The sequence below is a fragment of the Carcharodon carcharias genome, chromosome 2, assembly GCF_017639515.1.
Source record: "Carcharodon carcharias isolate sCarCar2 chromosome 2, sCarCar2.pri, whole genome shotgun sequence".
NCBI classification, from domain to species: Eukaryota; Metazoa; Chordata; class Chondrichthyes; order Lamniformes; family Lamnidae; genus Carcharodon; species Carcharodon carcharias.
In genome coordinates this window covers 42,136,234-42,160,368 of record NC_054468.1, presented here as the reverse complement: position 1 = coordinate 42,160,368, position 24,135 = coordinate 42,136,234, and the positions used below count along the sequence as shown (strand labels likewise).

The following is a 24,135-nucleotide window of genomic DNA, read 5'->3' as shown; positions in this document are numbered from 1 at the left end:
GGATTCTGATTCCAGTGCCATTCTGCATGTGGCTGTGGTAATCACAATGGTGTGAATTCAGCAAACTTGACATCACCATTGCTTTTAGTTGGGGTGAAGCTATGAAAATTATTTGTCAAACTCTTTTGCCGAGGGTATGTGCAGCAGTGCAAAATTCCCAGTAAATGATGGAACAATGCATGTAATAATCCAAGTCACTAACACCATAACCTCCTGTGATTTCTGAACCATAATAATGCCATAGATGCACCATTCCAATGACACAAGCTTTCAGCAAATTCAGGCCCATGTTCTTCAATCCTAGGCCAATTTCACACCTCATTTAATTTACTATCTGCTCCTTCACACTTCACCAATTCCTAGTTACACAAGTTAATTGATCAAAGCAGGATAAGTGCTCAGAATACTGTACTAATGTTTAGCCATTATCCATTTGGCAAATTATTTTGTTTCAACTTGAAATGTCTACATGATCAGTCATATTTTTGAAAAAAGAAACATCTGGAAAGACCTTTTGTATTGTGTTGTTTGAAAGAATAATAAAAATAGCATTCTTATTCAAGAAAAACATATGCACAGAAAAATCATTTTGATGACATGCATTTTACATTCATTGGAAGTCAATGCTGCAAAATTATCCTCTGTAATTTTGTAGTTTTCACAATATTATGCAGATCAAAATTCTGATAAATATTGGGTGAGGACTTTCCCATTCAAACAGTAAAAAATGATTAAAAGATTATACTCTGGGCGATTTTGGTAATAAGTGTTTCAATTTACCTGAAACAATATCACTATTACCAATATACACATATATAAAATGTGTGAAATATCCCTAGGGGAAGGGCAGATAAATAAAGTCACATGAAGCAGATGTTGTGAAAAGACTTGGGGAAGAAAGTCAAAGACTTATTCCAAGAAGCAGGTTTTGAAGGTAAGGTAAGATGTAGCAAGGGAAAATGCTTTTAGCAAGAGAATAGCAGAGCATAGGGCTGTAATAGCTAAAAGCTCTACCTTCTATAGTGGAATAGAGAAGACAGGAAAATGCATACAACAGGCCAGAGTTAGAAGGATGGAGGTATGAGTGGAGATGCAGGGTTGATTGAAGTTGCACTATATCTAGATCAAGGAAATATTGGTAAATGAGCTTGAGGAATTTGAAACAATGCACTGAGGGAAGGGAGTTAGGCAAACAGACAAATCAAGTGTGTAGGCGTTAGCTTGCATAAGGTGGAACTCGGGGATTGGCAAGGAAATATTAGACAAGCTGAACCTGAAAATGGTGAGAACGTGGGTGGAGTTTTAGTAGCACACACCTCAATCTTGGTCCTGATCTGCAATGACATCATGCTTACAGTTACAAATATGATTTAATGTACTTGGGGCCGATACATGTGTAGCACACCACAACAGCAAATGCAAGTGGTGTAATATATTGTGATCTAAGAGGGGTAAAAACATAAAGCAAGGCCAACCTGATGTAATGTCTTGTGGAAGTTGACAGCAGCGAGCAAACCTTTTTGATTAGGAAGGTATGAAGTAATTATGTGTTTTCCCTTTCTTTTGTTCTCTGTCTTTACATGAGGATGAATATGGCAGAAAAACTTGACAAATTAATATAATGTGAGAATAGTACTATGAAGGGGATTATGTAATGTGGAAGCAAATAATCAAATTCAGCAGTGCTGTAGCTTCAAAATATACCACATGGCCTGCACCAGTTCAAGAAAGTGGGTTACCATCACCTCAAGGCAATTAGGAATGTGCAATTAATGCTGGCCCTTCCAGCAACACACATCTCAAAAATGATTTTAAAAAATTCTACTTGTTTACAAATTGGAGTGCTTGTACTATTTCTGCTGGTTTGTGGCTGAAATACCATTTGTGCTTGGTCAGATCCCATCTGGAGTTCTGCGTCCAGTTTTAAACACTGCACCTTGGGTTATTATTGACCTTGAATGAGGTACAGCACAGCTCCAGCAAAATAACGAGGGCTTAAAGAGTAAAAGGAAGGCAAGTTGCAGAAGTCTTGTATTGACTTGGATTTAAAAGATTGATGGGTGATTTTATTGAAGTGTTTAAGACGATGCAAGGATTTCATCAAATAGTCACAGGGAAGCTATTTCTTCTGTTGGAGGCACCATAAGACCTTTGGACGTAGAAGCAGCAGTAGGTCATTCGCCCCATCGAGTCTGCTCTGCCATTCAATGAGATCATGGCTGATCAACTCCATTTTCCTGCCTTATTCCTATAACCCTCGCTTCCCTTACTGATTAAAAATCTGTCTATCTCAGCCTTGAATATACTTCACAACCCAGGCTCTACAGCCCTCAGTGGCAAAGAATTCCACAGATTCATTACTCTCAGAGAAGAAATTCCTCATCTCTGACTTCAATGAGTGACCCCTTACTCTGAGGTTTTGCCCTCTAGTCCTAGGCTCTCCCACAAGGGGAAACAATCTCTCAGCATCTATCCTGTCAAGCCCCCTAAGAATTTTATATGTTTCAATAAGGTCACCTCTCATTCTTCTAAACTCCAATGAGTACAAGCCCAAACTACTCAACCTCTCCTTATAAGAAAATCCTTCTATACCCAGGATCAACCTTGTGAACCTTCTCTGGACTGCCTCCAAGTCCAGTGTCATGAAGAGGTATTAATGACTATAATGTTATTGGAAATTATTTTTTAAATTGAATTGTAGTGAGGTCTGTGTGTTTGACTGTGTATATCTTAATTGGATTAAAGTCAGGTAGTCTGGGTGCTTTGATGTATAATAGTTTTGAGATGTTAATTGGGTAAATAGTAAGGAGGATAGAAGGTATAGTGTAAACTTGCATTTGTTGAATAAAGCATTCAAGAGTGGGAGCAAAATCTTGCACCTTGCTAGAAGATGTGAAGCAATGTGTTTTTTTTTCAGCTCACTAATAAAATTGATGGAATGACAGGATATCATTAGAAGGTGTAACATTAAAAGTCTAGTGATGCAACAGAAAATTTACATTCAAAGGAAAAACTAGGTATAAACAGAAAGTAGTTTGTGTGTGTGTAAGGCAGAGGTATTTAAGGTCTAACTGGCCTGTAAGCCTTCAACTGTGTCTGCAAAGGAACCAAATTGCAAGGAACCTCATTTTGAATTTGTAAGGCCAAATGTGTTTTGCCTGGTGTCCACTTAAAGTCTATGGGTTATTGTTGCCTTGGAGGAGATTTACCTGGGAGTAATTAATTGGGGGATTTGTTTAAAAGTTATTATGGTAGTAATTTGTAGATATTTGCATGTTTTTAATTTGTTAAATTAATAAATGTTTAATTTAGTTTTATATAAAAAACCTTTTGAGGCTCGGTGGTCTTATTCCTGAGTTCAGGGCTGCATCTCAAATATACCAATTGAAATGTAGGTTATGACAGTTGTTCCAGTTTCCCTCTGGGGTTTAAACAACTCAGCCTTTACCAACAGCTGTGTCATAACACCAGTATATCTTTCCTTAGATAAGGGGGCCAAGACAGTTCATAGTATTCTAGGCATGGTCTAACTAGTGCCTTGTATAGTTATAGCAAGAGTTCCCTATTTTTATACTCCATTCCCTTTGAAATAAAGGCCAACATTCCATTTGCTTTCCCTATTACCTGCTGAACGCGTATGTTAACTTTTTGGGATTTCTGCCCGAGGACTCCCAAATCCCTTTCTGCTGCAGCTGTCTGCAGTCTTTCTCCATTTAAATGATATTCAGCTCCTCTATTCTTCCTGCCAAAGTGCATAACCCCACATTTTCCCACATTGTATTCGATCTGCCAAGTTTTTACCCACTCACTTAATCTGTCCATATCCCTCTCGGTGGACTCTTTGTGTCATCTCACCACTTGCCTTCCCACCTATTTTTGTGTCATCCACAAACTTGGTGATAGTATATTCCCTTCCTTCATCTAAGTCATTAATATATATTGCAAATAATTGTGGCCCCAGCACTGATCTCTATAGCAATCCACTAGTTACAGGTTGCCATCCTGAAAATGCTTCCCTTATCCCAACTCTCTGTCTTCTATTAGTTAGCCAATCTTCTATCCAAGCTAATAAACTACCCCCAACACCATGGGCTCTTATTTAATTAAGTAGCCTTAAGTGTGGTACCTTATCAGACACCTTTTAGAAATCCAAATATATTACATCTACTGGTTCCCCTTTATCTATCCTGCTTGTTACCTCCTCAAAGAATTCTAATAAATTTGTCAGACATGATTTCCCCTTCATGAAGGCACAATCTTAAAACTGCAGCTAAGCCATTCAGGAGTGAAATCAAGGAGCACTTTTCCACACAAAGATTCGTGGAAATAAAGAATTCTTTCTCCAAGGGTTCGTAGATGTTGGGTCAATCCACATTTTCAAGACTGAAATGGATAGACATTTTTTAAGCAAGGGCATCAAGATACATAGATCACTGGCAGGTAAATGGAGGTAAGGTAAATATCAGCCATGATCTAATTTAATGGCAGAATGGACTCAAGGGGTTGAATAGTCTACTCCTGTTCCTATGTTCCTTATCAACCTATTATTCTTCACTTTATGTACCACATCTACTACCAATTCGATAACTTGCAATCCTCCCATTTTAATGGAATGCTACAAGAGATATGAGCAGAGTTGGTGGTGATAGATCTAGAAAGTTAAAATTGATCAAAAAGTTACAAGTTGCCTCAAAGAGGGTCCTTGACCTGAAACAAGAAGAAAATTGCTGGCCAGATTTACCAGGATAGTACCAGCCATTGGAAAACATCATTGAGTTTCTATAATGCATTTACAAATTGATTTATTTTTCCAGTTTAAATATCAATACAATTGAATCTCTTGACTTTAGATAGTGACTTATTATCTAGTTAACTTACGCAAGATTAATACACAAAGTTAATGAACTTGCAAACATCATAACACCAAAAGATACAGTAGGCTCCACCAGCATCCAATGCTCCATTAGTGGAAATAGCACACACTGACAGTACAGTCATGCTTATGATGAAATATGCCACAATGAACATGAGTATACTCTGATACAGTCCCGCTTGACCAACAACAAAACCTTCAACAATAAAAAAATGTGAGGAGATTGTTATACAAAGGAGAAACATTTGCACCACATTAAGGAACTGTCCTGGGTGTATAGAAAAGAATTTCAGTATGAATCTATTAATATTGTGACTCAAACCAAAAGAGGAAGATGAACTTCCACGTTCACCACTTATTAAATAAAGCAAATAAGTTTTGAAAAATTAATAAATATTTACTTAAATAAAGTTCAATGGTTATTGTTTCCCGCAACATTCAGGGTCTCAATCCAGGTCACTTGATCTCAGCTTGAATGGGAGCAGGTGTGCAACAATTGGCCTGAGTATCCCAGGAGAGTTTAAATAGTCACTAATGTTTCCATTCATGATGATTACCCAGCAATTCCACCCTGTGCTTATGTGGACAAAACTGATCATGTTTATGTTGCTCATTACAATTAATTAGCCCACTGACATTCTTTGTCCAGGTTTGTACAAGATGAATGTCCAGATGGAAAAGACAGAATGTGACAAGCAAATAGCTAACGGGAGTCATTTTGAAGCTGCTCAAAGACCAGAGACCATGGATGGAAGGAAGGAAAGTTATTAAGCATCATTCACATCCTCACTTCACTGCTTTAAAAATTTGTTGTCACTGTTACGTAGCCAAACAAAGCAGCAACACAAAGCGCCCACAAGCAACAAGTTAGATTAAAGCCCCATTTTGGAAATGTTGGTTAAGGGAGAAATTTTGGTTGAGTTACTGAACTCCCTGCTCTTCAAAAAAAGTGCCATGGGACCTTCACCTGAAGAGGCATATGGAGCTTTGAGTAACATTTCACAGGAATATAGAAGCAGGAGTAGGCTGTTTAGCCCTTTGAGCCTGTTTTGCTTTTTTGGGATATTTTAGTTCACTTTTGGTCTGGCATTTCATCTGAAAGATGACCTCTCTGACACTTCCTCACTACTGCACTGAAATGTTAGTTTACATTATCTGGAGCTTAAATTCACAACCTTCTGATTCAGAGGCAACAGTGCTGCCACTGAGCCGAGCTAGCATTTAAAAATTGCTTGCTGCTGAAATCCTACAAAATTCAAGGCTGGAAGAAAGTCCAAAGATTCAAGTCTGTACAATTCCCTCATTCTTTTGTTCATACACAAAATTGGGTTCATGACCCTATGCAGAATAAAAACAGAGGTTACAGAGCACTAATGACTTTCTCTAGATAAGTGTTATTTTCTAAATTATTTTTTTTATCTATGGCTGATATTGCTACACAATTGCTCAGGTGAAAATGGGGAAGTATTGGAATTAAGAAGTCAAAGCAACATTGTACAACATTGACTGTTTTCAGTTTACCAGGTCAACTAGGTTGGATGCACCATCTGAAACAATTTTCAGTCTGTTATGTCCACAATTACTCAAAGACCCACTATCTGCATGTTTCCCAGGTAACAGAATCAAAGGTTCAAATCAACTGCTACAGTGAACACTAAATAGGGTCTCTAATTTTAAAAGAGTGAAGCCACTAAAGTAAAACAAAGTGGACTGATCAATTAATCATTTGTATTCAGCAATTTCCTTTGCAGCTTTGGAAGTGTTCCTGAATGAATGAATAACCTTTTTTGTTTGCACATGACACTGGTTTTCTATTTCTCACCATGCTTTACAGTATTAATGAAGAAGTTCAGAGAAGAACTGCCTTTTTCGTACTAGCAAAGTAACTTTTTAAAAAAAACAATGTGCCACAACCACAGAAGGAGAACTCAGATACAACTTGCACTTATATAGCACAATTAGCAAAGGGTTTAAAGGCCTCGACAGCTGAAGGTATGGTCGCCATTGATGGGTGAATGAATCAGGAATGCGCCAGAGGCCAGAATTGAAGGAACGTCAATTTCTCGTCGCTTTATAATTTGCAATAGCCAAAATAAAATGATGTAGGAGTAGAAACTGTGTACATGAACTCCAAGGTTCTTTACTTTTGTACCCTGTTACAGATTGTACCACTTAGTTTCTATTGTCATCTCATTCTTAAACGCACCACTTCACACTCGTCTCCATTAAATTTAATTTGCCATGGGTCTGCCATTTCATCAGTCCATGTCCTTCTCACTGTTTACTACATTATCTAGTTTTGAGTCATCACATTTAGTACTGAGGGACCTAGACATTTATAGTGATGTTTGTTGATTTGCACCTCCAATGCCACCAGTGCAATGAGTTTGGGATGGTATTTCCTACAACCACTGTTTACATTTCTGTTACCACAAGGACCTGCGATTCTTGTATAGTAGTTTTCACATTCACGTTGAGCTACGCAATGTTTCTGTTATTTTCACTTGTTGATAAAGTGTATTTTTAAAAATGAATTAGGGTAACATTCTGCTTGAATAGCCATAAACGTTAAATGACACTTTAGTTGATTTTATACAACTAAATTTGCATTGCTACTAAAAATATTTGGTGATACAGCAATGCAAGAGTGATAATGGTAACTCATGAGCAGGTTCTGTCAGAGCTGGTGGTGGGTAGTCTGGAGCTGGGAGGAGATGGAGTAACTTTAGCTGTGAGCTTTTATTCCACTCATTTAAAATGCACTTTAGATTCAGCAACCTCCAATGCTGCTGAAAGAAATAAAGGAAATTGTGAATTGTAAATAACTGGATTAGGCTGAACTTAGTTTTTTTAATTGCAGAAGATAAATCCAAACTACTGATGTTGGCTGGAATTGCAGCAGGGATGATACATATTTTGTACCTCAAGATGAATGAGAAAACTACTATGCAGGAATAGCACATCCTTGTGATGACACATCAGTATCAACCTCATTGCTCTGGGAGAGGCAGAGTGAGCGGTATTGGAGATAAACATTATAAATCTCTAGATCCCTCAGTATTAAATGTGATGACAAAACTCAGAGATGTAACACAGTGAGGAGGATAGTAGCAGGCTTCAGAAAGACACTGGTGAAATGGGCAGACACATGACATTTTATGCAGGGAAGTGTGAAGTGATTAATTTAGGAAGAAGAGAGGCAATAGAAACTAAACGGTACAATCTTAAAGCAGATGCAGGAACAAAGAAAACTTGGGGTTTACATACAAAAATTTTTGAAGGTGACAGGACAATTTGTTAAAAAGACAGAATCCTTGGTTACATAATTAGAAGCAAAGGGCACAAAAGTATGGAGATCAGTTATAACCTCAAAAATCATTGGGTAGGTTTCATCTGGAGCATTGTCTTCAATTCTGGAAGGATGTCAAGGCCTTGGAGAGGGTGCAGGGGAGATTTATTGGAATGGTACCAGGATGAGCAATTTCAGTTATGTGGAGAGCTGGGATCGTTCTCTTTAGAGCAAAGAAGGTTAAGCAGTGATTTAATGTGTTTAAAATTATGGAGCACATAGGGAGTTTCCACTGACGATAGTTTGGTAAGCTATGCATGGTGATGATCTGGAATGTGATGATCCATAGTGCACTGCCTGAAAGGGCGGTAGAAGCAGATTCAATCATAATTTTCAAAATGGAATTGGGGATATCCACTTGAGAAGGTAAATTCTGCAATGGCGATGGGAACGCAACAGGGATCTAATTGGATAGGTCTTTTAAAGAGCTGGCACAGGAACAAAGGGTAGAATAGCCTCCTGTGCTGTTTGTTCAATGAATAACCCACATTGTTTACTGGAGAATCCAAAGATTCCAGATATCCTAGGCTAACTACATCCGAGAGTATACTTAAATAGTTTTTTTTAACTAAATCCATACCGAAACGTCACCGTTTTGGGTGCAGTTTGATATAAATTCAAGAGTGTTTGAAACAGGAAAGTTCAAACTCAAGTCTCACCCAACGACAGCTGACGTCAGGAAGGAATTCCCTGTTTCAGGATGTTAACCTGCAACAAACTCCGGAGAGAAAGCTCGAGAACAGGAGAACTAGCACTCACCTAACCGCAGGAAGAGCACCACACTGAACATAGACAGCAGAGTGGGGATAACGACCCCGAAGAAAGTTGACAGCTTCTTGGGCGGGGGCTGCTGACCCGCGTTCCTGGCTCGGCTGCCGCCTCCGCTGCTGGCGGGCTCGGGCGCTGTGTAGAGTCGGTAATTGAGTAAGGGCGTCCGTTCAGCCATGGCTGTCACACATGGGACAGAGTATGTAACCCTAAACAGAGCCGCCGGCTGTCACACTGCAGTAGCTGCAACTCAAAAACTGCTCCAAAGGAAAAGAGTTACTCAACTCTGGATCATGTGATTGATCACATGACCGCCTCCAACCCACTCCAGCAATGACGCCCCTGTTGGGGCTGCAGAATGTACAGAAAGTTGTTTTTACTGCTGACTCAATCGCTCCTGCAGAAGTGGTAAAATACTGGAAACCACCGCCACTTCATGCTGTAGTCAGTATTACAGTTAATCCTCCGCCGCTTGATGGATCATTTTTAAAAAGTCACCTTGCAGATTAATGGAAATAGGTGACACCACCCTTGTAGGATATCATTTGGCTCCTGGATGAACCACTTTGTGTTTCAATTGTGGAACAAAATTGGATCTCTTTGGAGATAAATACGGAACGCACATTTCTGGGCCCTGCTGGGATTTATTTCGTTCAGTTTTAATAAATATTTTTGTGTGGGAGTCGTCACTCTGAGAACTGAAATGGTTTTACTGCGCAGAACTGAAACAATTTTCCACCTTTCAATAGGCGTTGTGCTCCTTTAGATGTTCCCATTACTTTTATGAATCACAGGCTTTCTGCTTCATTTATCCAGTGTGCCGTCACACACCCAGAAGCGTACCATGATATAATTTGTGTCCTGTAACCTTTTGACTGTCATCATGCGTTTTATATTGTGACAATCCTACCATGCCCTTACTTCACCCTTGTTTAGCAAGAGGCTGCTTGGGAACTAAGGCCCTATCAGCAGCACGTGACCTCTCAGGAATCTGTGCTTGGTGGCTTGATTATGCAACAATCACATCCATGGCTCAGTTAGATCCTTTGTTGAGCAGACTATCATAAAACCTCAAACAGTAATTTTGCAGGTCTGCTGGCATCCTGCATATAGCCCCCACAGTGACCCGGCAAGAATAATTTTTAAAACAAAAACAGAATTACCTGGAAAAACTCAGCAGGTCTGGCAGCATCGGCGGAGAAGAAAAGAGTTGACGTTTCGAGTCCTCATGACCCTTCGACAGAACTTGAGTTCGAGTCCAAGAAAGAGTTGAAATATAAGCTGGTTTAAGGTGTGTGTGTGGGGGGGCAGAGAGACAGAGAGGTGTGGGGGGGGGTGTGGTTGTAGGGACAAACAAGCAATGATAGAAGCAGATCATCAAAAGATGTCAACGACAATAGTACAATAGAACACATAGGTGTTAAAGTTAAAGTTGGTGATATTATCTAAACGAATGTGCTAATTAAGAATGGATGGTAGGGCACTCAAGGTATAGCTCTAGTGGGGTTTTTTTATATAATGGAAATAGGTGGGAAAAGGAAAATCTTTATAACTTACTGGAAAAAAAAGGAAGGGGGAAACAGAAAGGGGATGGGGATGGGGATGGGGAAGGGAGCTCACGACCTAAAGTTGTTGAATTCAATATTCAGTCCGGAAGGCTGTAAAGTCCCTAGTCGGAAGATGAGGTGTTGTTCCTCCAGTTTACGTTGGGCTTCACTGGAACAATGCAGCAAGCCAAGGACAGACATGTGGGCAAGAGAGCAGGGTGGAGTGTTAAAATGGCAAGCGACAGGGAGGTTTGGGTCATTCTTGCGGACAGACCGCAGGTGTTCTGCAAAGCGGTCGCCCAGTTTACGTTTGGTCTCTCCAATGTAGAGGAGACCACATTGGGAGCAAAGAATGCAATAGACTAAGTTGGGGGAAATGCAAGTGAAATGCTGCTTCACTTGAAAGGAGTGTTTGGGTCCTTGGACTGTGAGGAGAAAGGAAGTGAAGGGGCAGGTATTGCATCTTTTGCGTGGGCATGGGGCGGTGCCATAGGTGGGGGTTGAGGAGTAGGGGGTGATGGAGGAGTGGACCAGGGTGTCCCGGAGGGAGCGATCCCTACAGAATGCCGATAAGGGGGGTGAAGGGAAAATGTGTTTGGTGGTGGCATCATGCTGGAGTTGGCGGAAATGGCAGAGGATGATCCTTTGAATGCGAAGGCTGGTGGGGTGATAAGTGAGGACAAGGGGGACCCTATCATGTTTCTGGGAGGGAGGAGAAGGCGTGAGGGCGGATGCGCGGGAGATGGGCCGGACACGGTTGAGGGCCCTGTCAACGACCGTGGGTGGAAAACCTCGGTTAAGGAAGAAGGAGGACATGTCAGAGGAACTGTTTTTGAATGTAGCATCATCGGAACAGATGCAACGGAGGCGAAGGAACTGAGAGAATGGGATGGAGTCCTTACAGGAAGCGGGGTGTGAGGAGCTGTAGTCGAGATAGCTGTGGGAGTCGGTGGGTTTGTAATGGATATTGGTGGACAGTCTATCACCAGAGATTGAGACAGAGAGGTCAAGGAAGGGAAGGGAAATGTCAGAGATGGACCACGTGAAAATGATGGAGGGGTGGAGATTGGAAGCAAAATTAATACATTTTTCCAAGTCCCGACGAGAGCATGAAGCGGCACCGAAGTAATCATCGATGTACCGGAGAAAGAGTTGTGCAAGGGGGCCGGAGTAGGACTGCAACAAGAAATGTTCCACATACCCCATAAAGAGACAGGCATAGCTGGGGCCCATGCGGGTACCCATAGCCACACCTTTTATTTGGAGGAAGTGAGAGGAGTTGAAGGAGAAATTGTTCAGCGTGAGAACAAGTTCAGCCAGACGGAGGAGAGTAGTGGTGGATGGGGATTGTTCGGGCCTCTGTTCGAGGAAGAAGCTAAGGGCCCTCAGACCATCCTGGTGGGGGATGGAGGTGTAGAGGGATTGGACGTCCATGGTGAAGAGGAAGCGGTTGGGGCTAGGGAACTGGAAATTGTTGATGTGATGTAAGGTGTCAGAGGAATCACGGATGTAGGTGGGAAGGGACTGGACAAGGGGAGAGAGAAGGGAGTCAAGATAATGAGAAATGAGTTCTGTGGGGCAGGAGCAAGCTGAGATGATCGGTCTACCGGGGCAGTTCTGTTTGTGGATTTTGGGTAGGAGATCTGTTACTGTGCTGTACATAGTAGGGATTAAAACTGGTTTGCTCCTTTTTTCGAGCTTGGGGTTCCAATTCGCCGTCAGCCCACACCTGGTCCCAACTCAAATTTTGCTGCCTCATTTCCATGACTGTAACATTCAGTTCAGTTAGATAAGCATGCCCAGCTGGTTGGCTCAATGCTTAACAAAGGGCCCAACATGCCTAGTACATATTAGCCTGAAACTCTTAAAGGCTGTTAAAAGGGAGTTGCACTAGGAAGGAAGTTGCTGCTGACCATCTCTGCAAGAAGTGTCCGTAAGTAGAAATATCCCAAATGGAAGAAGTAGGGCTCCTAAGTTCTTGGATGTGTGCTGGAGGTCTTCATGATGAATGACAGGAGGAGAGAAGCCATGTTTCCACACGAGGGCCAAGAGGCCTTCAAGGAGCACCTTCAGATGGGAATTGGAGCAGGTGGCCAGGGAAGTCAATTCCCAGAGTCTTACCCCCAGGATCCGGCAACAGTGGCATAGGAAGTTCCCAAACCTTGTGGGCAGTCAAAGCCAGTGAATGTATCTTCAAATAATATCTCATGCCCACTGTACCACCAACCTCACTGCTCAATACACCACATTCCCATCATTCACCAATCAGCAGTCCCTTGCAGTCAGGATTCAAGTCTATCATTCAGATGATCCACCTCACCCTCACACAGGCAGCAACAAAGCCAGCATCACACCCACTTCTCACTACTTCCACAGACTCCAGCCATTCAGCTGTGATAGGCAGATCTTCTAAACACAGTGCGTCACAATCACTGACATTCTTCTTGCTCTCTCCCAGGACACGATGGTCTATAAGCACAGGGTGTGGAATGGAACTGGAAGGGGACAAGCACGCCAGTATCACTGAATTAAGCCCCTGGAGGAGACTGTGCTCAAAATCTTGGGGTTGGCTGTGAGTGAGGCTGTTGCATCTGGCAAGATTCAGGATGACATGATCATGTTCACATCCCACCTCAAAGGCATCCGGCTATCTGGCATGAAGTGTAAGTTGCAGATCATGTGACCATGGATTTCCTGCTTCCCTCTCCACCCACCTTCCCTCAGCTCAACCCTCCCCATGTGAATTTCTGCTTTCAGATTCCCAAAAATTACTCCCTGACCAGCCAGTGCAGCCTCATGAGGAAGAGGAAGACCTGCTACAGGCTTCTGAGGGAAAAGCACCATTACTTGGACTGACACTCACAGCCACCTGCTAATGGTGAGTTCACATACAATTTTTGCAAGAGGGGATTCAGATGAGGATGTTTGTGGATAACATTTATGAACATGCACACTGAAATGCTTGGTGTATTTGGTAAGCCTGCCAGACAGCCTCCTGTCACTCTCAAGGGGCACGAAGGAGTCTGGCTCCAACATGACACAGGGGGTATCATTTGAGCTTGGAGCTCAGCCTTTCCACCATGAAAGTGTGACCAATTCTATGACAGCACTTGTGGACTCAGCCGTGATACAGCATCTGGTGGCTACTGTGTCAGCTTCCACAGCAGAACGGGGAGTAACTATCTAATGTTTTAGTGATGCATTGGAAAATCAGACAGCAGTCATGAGATCCATGCAGGCTCATACTGCTACCATAATGGCAGCGAATCTCAGTGCATAAAGGGGCATGCAGGTTCTCACATCAGTCCAGCAATCTGTTCTCCAACAAATTGCGAGGATTGTTGAGGCACTGCCCTGGGAATGTGGTAGTGGCTCCATGGAGCATGAACCTGCTGTCATCTCTCAGGATGTCAACATTCATCCTCACACCGTTGCCATTCCACAAGTGCCTTTATTGTTGCCTCTCAGTGAACCAATCCAGACTGCTGTCACTCATGTCAAGGTGGTGCAATATGAAACAAAGCCCTCCTGACCCAGAGCTACTCGAGGGCATCCTGCAAGACTATCTGAAGCCACCTGTGATGAAAATCAGCAGCCTTCCATCAGCCATGCTGCAGTCACTGGGTTAGCACTGTGTAGGAACACTCAGATAGGCAAAGGCACACAGAAGATGGGCAGCAAGGGAATGCACAAGGGTAAATTTCTCAGTTTCATTTTTATTATTGGATGTTTTGCTGGATAAAGTTCTCATGAAAACGTATTTGTTGGTGACTTTTGCTGTAGGATTTTAGGGAAGAGGATGCTGGATTGTGATTTCATAGATATATGGGAAGGTGGAGCATTGTGGAGCCATGGTTTTGTGGGAATGACATCCTATGGGAGCAAGAAGCACTCACTGACAACCCAGCTGGTGCAAAGGAGACCCTGATGCTTTCTCCTTTTCCTCCTCTTCATGCTCCTCCTCTCAAGGTGACCTCCGAATGCCTGGTGGAAATGGCTGTGGTCTCACAATAGCGAGATTGTGAAGGATGCAGCAGACCACTCTGAACTTCGACACATGCTTCAGCAAGTATTGTAGGGCTTCCCCCTGAGTGGTCCAAGAGAATGCCAATGGTCTGCTCTACAATGTTCCTGGTAGCAGCATGGTTCTTGTTGTAGGCCCATTGTCCTCACATAGTTGAGTATCAGAGATGAGTTATCAGCCATGTGTACTTGGGGTATCCCTTGTCTCCAAGCAACCAGCCTCTGGTTTTTTGTGGTGGCCCAATAACTATGGAAAGATCAGACTGCCTCAGGATGAAAGCCATGTAGCTGCTGCCAGAATAAGAGGGATTCACCTAAATGATTGTTTGGGCATGCTTTCACACCAACAACACATTTATGGAGGGGAACCCTTTGTGGTTCCCATACCTCTCCCCGTTTACACATGGGGCCCGCAAAGTCATGTGTATGCAGTTGATGGCTCCGTGCACAACTGGAAATCCTGCTATCCTGGCAAAGCAAGGTGCTTGTTCATCCTGCTCCTCTCTGGATGGAGAGAAAATAATGAACTCCCCTCTCCCAGCACACAGGGCCTCCATCACCTCCCGCATGCAGCAACGTGCAGATAACTGGGAAATGTTGGCAATGTCGCTTGTGTTGACTGGAAGGATCAGGTCACATAAAAGTTGAGAGCAACCTTGATGGCCACGAGCAGCACTGTTTCTGCCCTACTGTAAGGCTAAATGTCCTGTTCAAGAAAGTGGCACAGTTCTTTGACCATCTCCTTGCTGAATCTCAGATGTCCCAGGCATTGTATCTGGCTGAGGTGGAATTAGAAGTGCTCCTTGAAAACCCTCGGTGGGTTTGACCTTCAATGGCGAGTTCGCCTTTGCAGAGCTTCCCCCCTCTGCAGCCTCAGCTCCATCTCCTTGTCATGTTGAAGACCCAGAGGCACTCCAACATGAGTCGCCATAACTTTAGCAGCCTTTCTATAGACAGGTCAGAAAAGTCCTCTGACCTGCCTGACAGGAAGCACATGGATACAAGAAATAGGAGCAGGGGTCCATTGAGCCTGCTCTGCCATGCAATATGATCATAGATGACCTTTGACTTCAACTTCATTTTTCCAGAATCATTTGCTTCAAAATCTAGTATGTCACCAAAGTTCTCCAAAACATACCACAGTATTTCCATAAACTGTGTATTAGCAGAAGTAAGCCTAAAGTATCTCACCAGCAAGTTGAATGGCTGGCCCTTTAAGTAGCACTAATAGGGGTGCCCCTAAAGCAGCTTAACACATATTCAACTGGAAACAATTAGCAATGAACATTCACTGGACCTGAGAGGCTGTTTGATGTCACAATCTGCCCATTGTGAAAGCTCTCGGCACGTACATGGCACGCCTGTGCTCATGCCTTTCCAAACATGGGGAGCTGTATAGATCGCAGTGCATGTGGATAAAATCACTGTGCACTCCATCTTGAAGGCCCTTGGTTTCCTTAGTGCCATGGAACCCAATTTTGCATCCTATATATGATGGTGATTTACTGCATGTATAATTTACAGATCAATGTTTCGAAATGCACAACCAGGTTGTTATGCGGAGTGCATGACTATGAATGAGCGATCTAAGTAGAAATAGAGAAGGGAAAAAGGCCAAACACTTAACTATACCTGACCTTCATCATGGCCATTTCCAATGCTATTTGCCCTCTGTCAGTAATGTTGAGTGTGTCCTCTTCCATTGGTGTTATCATGTATAAATAAATATACTGTGTATAAATATAGTTATGAATGGTTGTTGTTGTTGCCGACTTGCATTATTGCACCAGAGAATTTGAAGACTCTTGTCAGACTTTGTCTTTTGCAGAACAATCTCACTAACCAATATCCGCCTCTGTAAAGGTAGCAGCCATCTGCTGAAGTTCGCTCCTCCAATTACTGAGCTGCCTAGTTTATTTAAATTAGACATGACTACGAAAATTTCACAGGCCCCACCCTTTTGGTGGTAGGAGCACTTGCCATTCCCATCACCCCAATTTACCCTTGAGTCAAAAATTGTCCCCTGTGTGTTCAAGTACTAGTGCATATTTTTCAACATCAAGTTTCATTTCCTCATCTAAGCTTTGTGCAAAGCTTAGCTTCCTATTCTTCACATCTGAAAATTCTTTCAGATACTCTTCTACTCTTCTGTATTTGTTTTCTCTCAAACCTCGCTGTAACTGGCATTTATAGGGAGACTCCGGCAGAGTGGTAATATCATTGGGCTAGTAACATTAGCAAGGCTAACGTTCTGGGGACATGGGTTCAGATCCCACAATGGTAGCTGGTAGAAGTTCAATTAATAAATCTGGAATTGAAAGCTAGTCTTGGTAATAGTGACCACGAAATGATTGTAATTAAAAAAAAACATCTGGTTCACTAATGTCCTTTAGGGAAGGAAATCTGCCATCCTTACCTGGTCTGGCCTACATGTGACTCCAGACATCAATGTAGTTGACTCTTAACTGCCCTCTGAAATGTCCTAGCAAGCCACTCAGTTCAATCACAGTTAGGGGTGGGCAACAAATGCAGGCCTTGCCAGTGACACTCACATCCCATGAAAGAATTTTTTAAAAGTTGAAGGTGGTTCCCATCTCAGGAAGAAGCAGTCCATGTTTTTAATAGTGGCTGATGCAAGACAGTCAAGGCCTAGTTGTTCCTACGCCCACTGCTCGATTTAGCAGCTTCTTCAACAGGTAGCTCATGCTTCAGAAAGAGATTTTGTTTTCAGGGTTTGCTTGAAGCTTTTGCTCATCTATACTTCAGTGATTCAGGATGTTTCTTTCACTAATTTACTAATTTTCAAGCTTTTATTGATCTGGGACAGAATTTTCGGGTCAAATGGCCTTGATCGGTGGGCCCGGGTGCGGCAAGGGAACGGACTGCCGACCACGATCAGCCCCCACCTTTAATTTCGCTGAAAGGCTCAGTGCTGCTGGAGTGAAGGCGGCAGGAGGGCAAATGCTGAAGTCAGTGTGCAAGCTGGGGGAGCGTGGAAGGAAAGCTCCCTGAAGGCAGAGAGTGGTTTCCTCAAAAATGCAAAGGCTGCCTTGCCAATTCACCCACCTGCCAACCTTAAAGTTGGATGGGTAGCGAAAAATCGCCATCAATTGCTACTTTAATGGCCTTTATAGGCCACATAATTGTTCATGGATGTGTTGCCAACTCTTGCGCATGCCCACTGACCGAAATATCAAGCGAGTGCGTAATGATGTCAGGATGCTCACCTGATGCCATCACGCGCTATTTCATGCTCGAGCGTGTCGGTCAGGCGCCCGTATGCCGAGCGTAAAATTCTGCCTTAGATTTCAGCAAATCAGTATGTCGCATTTGTTAAATTTCAGGTTCCTGCAATTTATAGGGAAGTGTTGATTTGTTAACTTCCCACAAATCTCAAGTATATCAGCTGCTATTAACATTGATTACTGTTGATAAAGCAATGTCAAGCCAGATTTTTATTTAACCATTCCAATGAGAGTTGAACAAGTTGAAAAGCAAATTTTAATATTTCACTCACAATAAATTCTAATTCAGGATTGTTAAAAGTTAAGGGTTATTCCTACCACCATTTTGGCTCTGGTTGAAAGATCACCCAGAGTTCTTTACTGCACTGTTAATAGCTAATTGTTAGATAGTTCAATAATATTTTATTGTATCTATAACCCACATACAGCTTTCTTGTGATTTCTGGATGCATATGTGTTTTGATACAGACAGTAACAAAAATAAGCCATATTACATATTCAGATATGTGGGACTATGAACCGACACCCTGGATCATATATATTGAGACAGTTAAAAAAAACATGGAAATTAGAGAAGGTCTATTCAATTCAAAACTCCTGTGCTAGAATATAAGAAAACATTGGATGCAATAGCATAGAGAGAGGTGCTTCTTTCTTAACCCACCAGAAATCTTACGTTTTATCTCGTGTTTTTACAGCAGTTCCTGTGGATAAAAAGTTGGCATGCCGTTACTTCAGTTAATGTTTGCTATCTGTAAGGAAAAAAAGTGACTGTAAAAAAATTAAGAGGGAAGAAAATAAGCCAACTCCTACAAATGGTAGTGTTAACATACTAAACAACATACTAAACTACACAGAATAACAATTGGCCACAGTTCATTGTGTATGAGATCCAGTGTTCGGATTGTCACAGTAGATAGTACACTAAAGATCATGCATTCATTGCTTGAGATTATATTTTTTCTCTTTCTCACACCATCAATGAACATGATATTCTGTTAATTTTATTGTAATCATTCTGGATTGTGGTGCCCATTATTAATATATTATCAAATGCCTCACTGAACATCTACATTCTCACCCTTAATTAAGTGTTTATTCCATTTTCAAATTTTCTATTATATTGCTTTGGAAATATGTCCTTTTTTAAAAGAATGCTGACTCTTTCCAAATAATTTATATCTCTCCAAGTATTTAAGGTATTGACCTCAACCTTCATAACTGATTCCAGAATTTTATCTGACCTATTGTCACTCAGAATTTCCCAGCCTCCTTTTTGAATAAGGGCTTACTTTCACTGTTAACCAGCCCTCGGATACAATCTCTGCTTTAGCAAATCCCTAAATATTTATAGTCACGCTACAACATTTTCTTCTTATGTAGTCACAATTACTAAACCATTGAACATTACATCACATCATGTTACAATAAAGAGAACACATATTGACAGAGTATGATTTTAAAAAGTTTTATTATGATCCTGATTGTATTTTAAAACAATAATTTCATGAGTGGCTGGTGGAAGTATAAACTACCAAGCAGAAAAACTGTTTTTCAGATCATACGTGTAATGGGATTTATTTGTTAGCCATATTATAAACGAAGTTAGCAGGCTTGATATGAATGGGTTAATTCTCTTTGTGGATACATCCAGTGCTATTTCAATTTTGTGATACAATTAGAGACTATTTGACTACATTTTAGAAAGTGTGTGACTTGGCAAGCAATTTGGGAAATGCAATTTTCCTCTGAAAATTGATTTTGTAAAACTGTTTTAGTGCAATTTTGAAATCCCAAGAGTGTAAAACTGAAGAAGTTTGTGAATATTTCAGAGCTGGTCCCATCTGCTCTATATCCCCAAGGCTTTTTGATTCAGGATAAATCTCTTAAGGTACTTTCATCCTCTGAGGGACTGTTACATACTTTAATTTTTCTTGGAATGTGCTCTTCTAATATTGAGTGCAGCAAGCTCCCCTGACTTCAGGGTATTGATATATATTGACTGAAAAATATCTTGAGAAACTTTCAACCCCCAGATCGGCAAACCCCTACTTCCAAAATTTGTCTTTCGTTTGTAACAGACTCAAACTGTATCATTTTTATGTAATGTAAAAGAATGTGCAGAATTATTAATGTTGCAACATTATTATAGCTGTATTAAAAATAGCAAATTTGTGGTATTCTTAACGCCTCAAAAACATAGGAGCCTTATACATGTGTTGCAAATTGTTGGCAGGTTGTTTGAAATTAGGCTGCGCATATTTTCAATTTAGGCAAATGCCATAAGGGTAATAACAGGATGGCAACACTAGTTGGAAATTTATTGTGTAATATGTTACTTTCCAATTTTCTCCTTTGCTGAGAAACTGGTCCATACTGGAGTGTGGTTCAATAGACAGTGGCACCCTCTTGGCATCTTGCCCAAGTGACCCATTCTTCATCTGAGAACTGAGATAATGAATGTCAGGATGCCATTCATTCGTAGAGGACATTACAGCTAACTTTGAGTCTATCTTCAGCCAATATCTACATATTTGTGCTTCAGCAACGGTCACTGAAGAATAAATCCTAATTTTTTTTCTGCTCCTGAAACTGGTTTAATATTCCTAACTACCACCCAGCTAAAATCAGCAAACATAGCGTGGGTATTTATTTTAGCAGACACCTTGCTGGTCTTTATTTTATTCATTCTTGGGATGTGAGCATTGCTGACCAGTTCAGCATTTATTATCCATCCATAAATGTTGTTGAGAAGGTCGTGCTGAGCCACCTTCTTGAACATAAGAACATAAGAAATAGAAGCAGGATTAGGCCATTTGGCCCCTCAAGCCTGCCCTGCCAATCAAGAAGATCATGGCTGATCTGCCTCAGGCCTCAACTCCTCTTTCGTGCCAACCCCTCGTAACCCTCAACTGCCCGATATTTCAAAAATCTATCTACCTCCTCTTTAAATACTTTCAATGATCTAGCCTCCACAACTCTCTGGGTTTTTTAAAATTCATTTATGGGATGTGGGCTTCACTGGCTGGGCCAGCATTTATTATCCATCCCTAGTTGCCTTTGAAAAGGTGGGGGTGAGCTGCCTTCTTGAACCGCTGCAGTCCATGTGGTGTAGGTACACCCACAGTGCTGTTGGGAAGGGAGTAGAGAATTCCAGATACTCACTACCCTCTGAGAGAAGAAATTCCTTCACAACTCAGTTTTAAATGAGTGTCCCCTTATTCTGTAACTATGTCCCCTAGTTTGAGATTCCCCCACTAGTGAAAACATCTTCTCAACATCTACCCTGTCAAGCCCCCTCAGAATCTTGTACATTTCAATAAGATAACCCCTAATTCTTCTAAACTCTAATGAATAAAGGCCTAACCTGTTTAGCTGTTCTTGATAAGTCAACCCCTTCATCCCAGGAATCAACCTAGTGATCTCTTCTGAATTGCCTCCAATGCCAGTATATTCTTTCTTAAATACTGGGACAAAACTGTACACAGTAGTCCAGGTGTGGCCTCACCAATACCCTGTACAGTTGTAACAAAACTTGCCTATTTTTAAACTCCAAACCCCTAGCAAAACAAGCCAAAATTCCATTTGCCTTCTTAATTACTTACTGCACCTGCATGCTAACCTTTTATGTTTCATGCACAAGAACACCCAGATCCCTCTGTGTTGCACCTTTTTGGAGTCTCCATTTAAATAATAGTCTGCCTTTTAATTCTTCCTACCAAAGTGCATGACCTCACACTTTCCTACATTAAACTCCATCTGCCAAGTTTTTGCTCACCCACTACATCCCCTTATCCTGCTTATGTCCTCATCACAACATACCTTCCCACCTATTTTTGTATCATCATAAAACTTGGATACATTACACTCTACCCCCTCCTCCAAGTCATTAATGTATATAGTAAGTAATTGAGGCCCTAGGACTGATCCTTGTGGTACTCCACTAATGACATCTTTCCAACCTGAAAATGACCCATTAATCCCAACTCTCTGTCTTCTTTGTGTTAACCAATCCACAAGCCATGCTAATATATTACCCCCAATACCGTGAGCTCTTCTCTGGTGCCTTTTATGTGGCACCTTAATGAATGCCTTCTGGAAATCTAAACACACTACATCTACCAGTTCCCCTTTATCAACTCTGCTTGTTATATCCTCAAAGAGCTCTAGCAAATTTGTCAAACATGACTACCCTTTCACAAAACCATGTTGACTCTGTTTGATTGTGTTAGCTTTTCTAAATATCCTGCTATTTCTTTCTCAATAATGGACTCTAGCGTTTTGCCAACGACAGATGTTAGGCTGACTGGCCTATAGTTTCCTGCTTTTTGTCTTCCTCTCTTCTTGAACTGGGGTGTCACATTAGTGCTTTTCCAATCCGCTGGGACCCTCCCATAATCCAGCGAGTTCTGGAATATTTTTTGACCAATGCCTCCACTATATTTGCAGCCACTTCCTTTAAAACCCTTGGATGCAGGCTATCAGGTCTTGGTGACTTGTCTGCCTTTAGTCCCATTAGTTTATCATGAGGGACTAAGTATTTGACAGAGATTGTTACAAGATCTTTCCTCCCATTGGCTGCTTGCTTATCAGATATCTTTGGGATGTTTATAGTGTCCTTCACCCTGAAGACTGATGCAAAAGATTGGTTTAATCTATCTGCCATTTCCCTGTTCTCCAATTTCAATTCTCCAGTTGCAACCTCCAAGGGTCCCATGCTCACTTTAGCCACTTTCTTTCTTTCTATATACCCATAGAAGCTCTTGCTGTTTGATTTTATATTTCTTGCCAACTTACTTTCATAATCAATTTTCTTCCTCTTTATTAACTTTTTAGTCATCCACTGCTGGTTCCTAAAAAATTCCCAATCCTCTGGCCTACCACTAGTTTTCGCCGCTTTGTATGCCTTAGTTTTTGATTGGACACTCTCTCCTTGACCACCTTTGTTAACCACGGGTGGTTCATCCTTCTTATTGAGTCCTTCTTTTTGACCAGGATAAATTTTTGCTAAGCGTTATGAAATAGCTGCTTAAATATTTGCCACTGCTCATTCACTGACCTTCTCCTTAGTCTATTTTCCCAGCCCGCTTTAGACATCTCTTTCTTCATACCTCTGTAATTGCCCTTTTTTAAGTTGAGGGCACTGGTGTGAGACCCGAGTTGCTCGCCCTCAAACTGAATTTGAAATTCTACCATGTTGTGATTGCTACCCCCTAGAGGATCCTTGACTATGATATCTCTTATTAATCCCACATCATTACACAATACTAGATCCAAAATAGCCCGTTCCTGGGTAGATTCTGTAATGTATTGCTCTAAGAAACAATCCCTGATGCACCCTACAAATTCATCTTCCATGTTACCCCTGCCAATCTGAATTGTCCAGTCAATATGCAGATTAAAATCACCCATGACAATTGTAGCGTCCTTCTTACACGCCTCCATTATTTCCTGATTTATACTTTGCCCTACAGTGAGGCAACTCTTCGGGTGCCTATAGATGATTCCCACCCATGACTTCTTCTCCTTATTCCTTATTTTCACCCAAACTGATTCCACATCACGATCTACTGCACCTATATCACTACTTACCACCGCACTGATATCTTTCTTTATTAATAAAGCTATCCCACCTCCTGTTCCTTTTTGCCTTTTTCTGGAACATCGAATACCCTTGTATATTGAGTTTGTAGTCTTAGTCATCCTGCAACCACGTCTTTTTAATAGCTGTCAAGTCATATTCATTTATTTCTATTTGTGCCGTTAACTCACCTATCTTCTTACAAATGCTGCATGCATTCAGATAAAGAGCCTTAAGCTTTAATCTTTTACCATTATTGCTCATCCTGGTTCTGATTTCTGCTGCATTCTTCTGCTTATATTTTCTGCCCCTTCCTGTCACACATTGATTATCGTTCGCCTCTTCACTACCCTGCACTTCTGCTCATTTTGATTTTTTTAAACTTCCCTTCAGTTGAACCATTCCCCCCACTAATTTGTTTAAAGTCCTATTTGCAACCTTAGTTATACAGTTCACCAGGACACTGGTCCCAGCATGGTTCAAATGAAGCCTGTCCCAATGGAACAGCTCTCTCCTTCCCCAGTATTGGTGCCCATGCCCAATGAGTCAGAATCCATTTCTCCCACACCAATTTTTGAGACACTCATTTACCTCTCTAATCTTATTTACCCTATGCCAATTTGCACATGGCTCAAGTAGTAATCCATAGATTATTACCTTTGCGGTTCTGCTTTTAAATTTAGCCCCCAGCTGCTCGTAGTCCCTCAGCAGAACCTCTCTTCTAGTCCTTATATGGCATTGGTATCTAT

At 41.5% G+C, this 24,135-nt stretch overlaps 1 protein-coding gene across 1 annotated transcript in view; it reads right to left on the bottom strand.

Annotated features, from left to right (window-relative positions):
• The window catches only part of zgc:153039 (uncharacterized protein LOC767698 homolog), a 96,450-nt gene extending 87,092 nt beyond the window's left edge, over window positions 1-9,358 (bottom strand). Inside the window, exons 1-2 of the mRNA XM_041208605.1 lie at window positions 8,982-9,358; window positions 4,935-5,069 (exon numbers count right to left, since the gene is read on the bottom strand). Coding sequence (XP_041064539.1) covers window positions 4,935-5,069; window positions 8,982-9,168 — 322 coding nt within the window. The 5' untranslated portion in view covers window positions 9,169-9,358. The remainder of the gene's footprint in view (window positions 1-4,934; window positions 5,070-8,981) is intronic.
• Window positions 9,359-24,135: the final 14,777 nt, after the last annotated feature.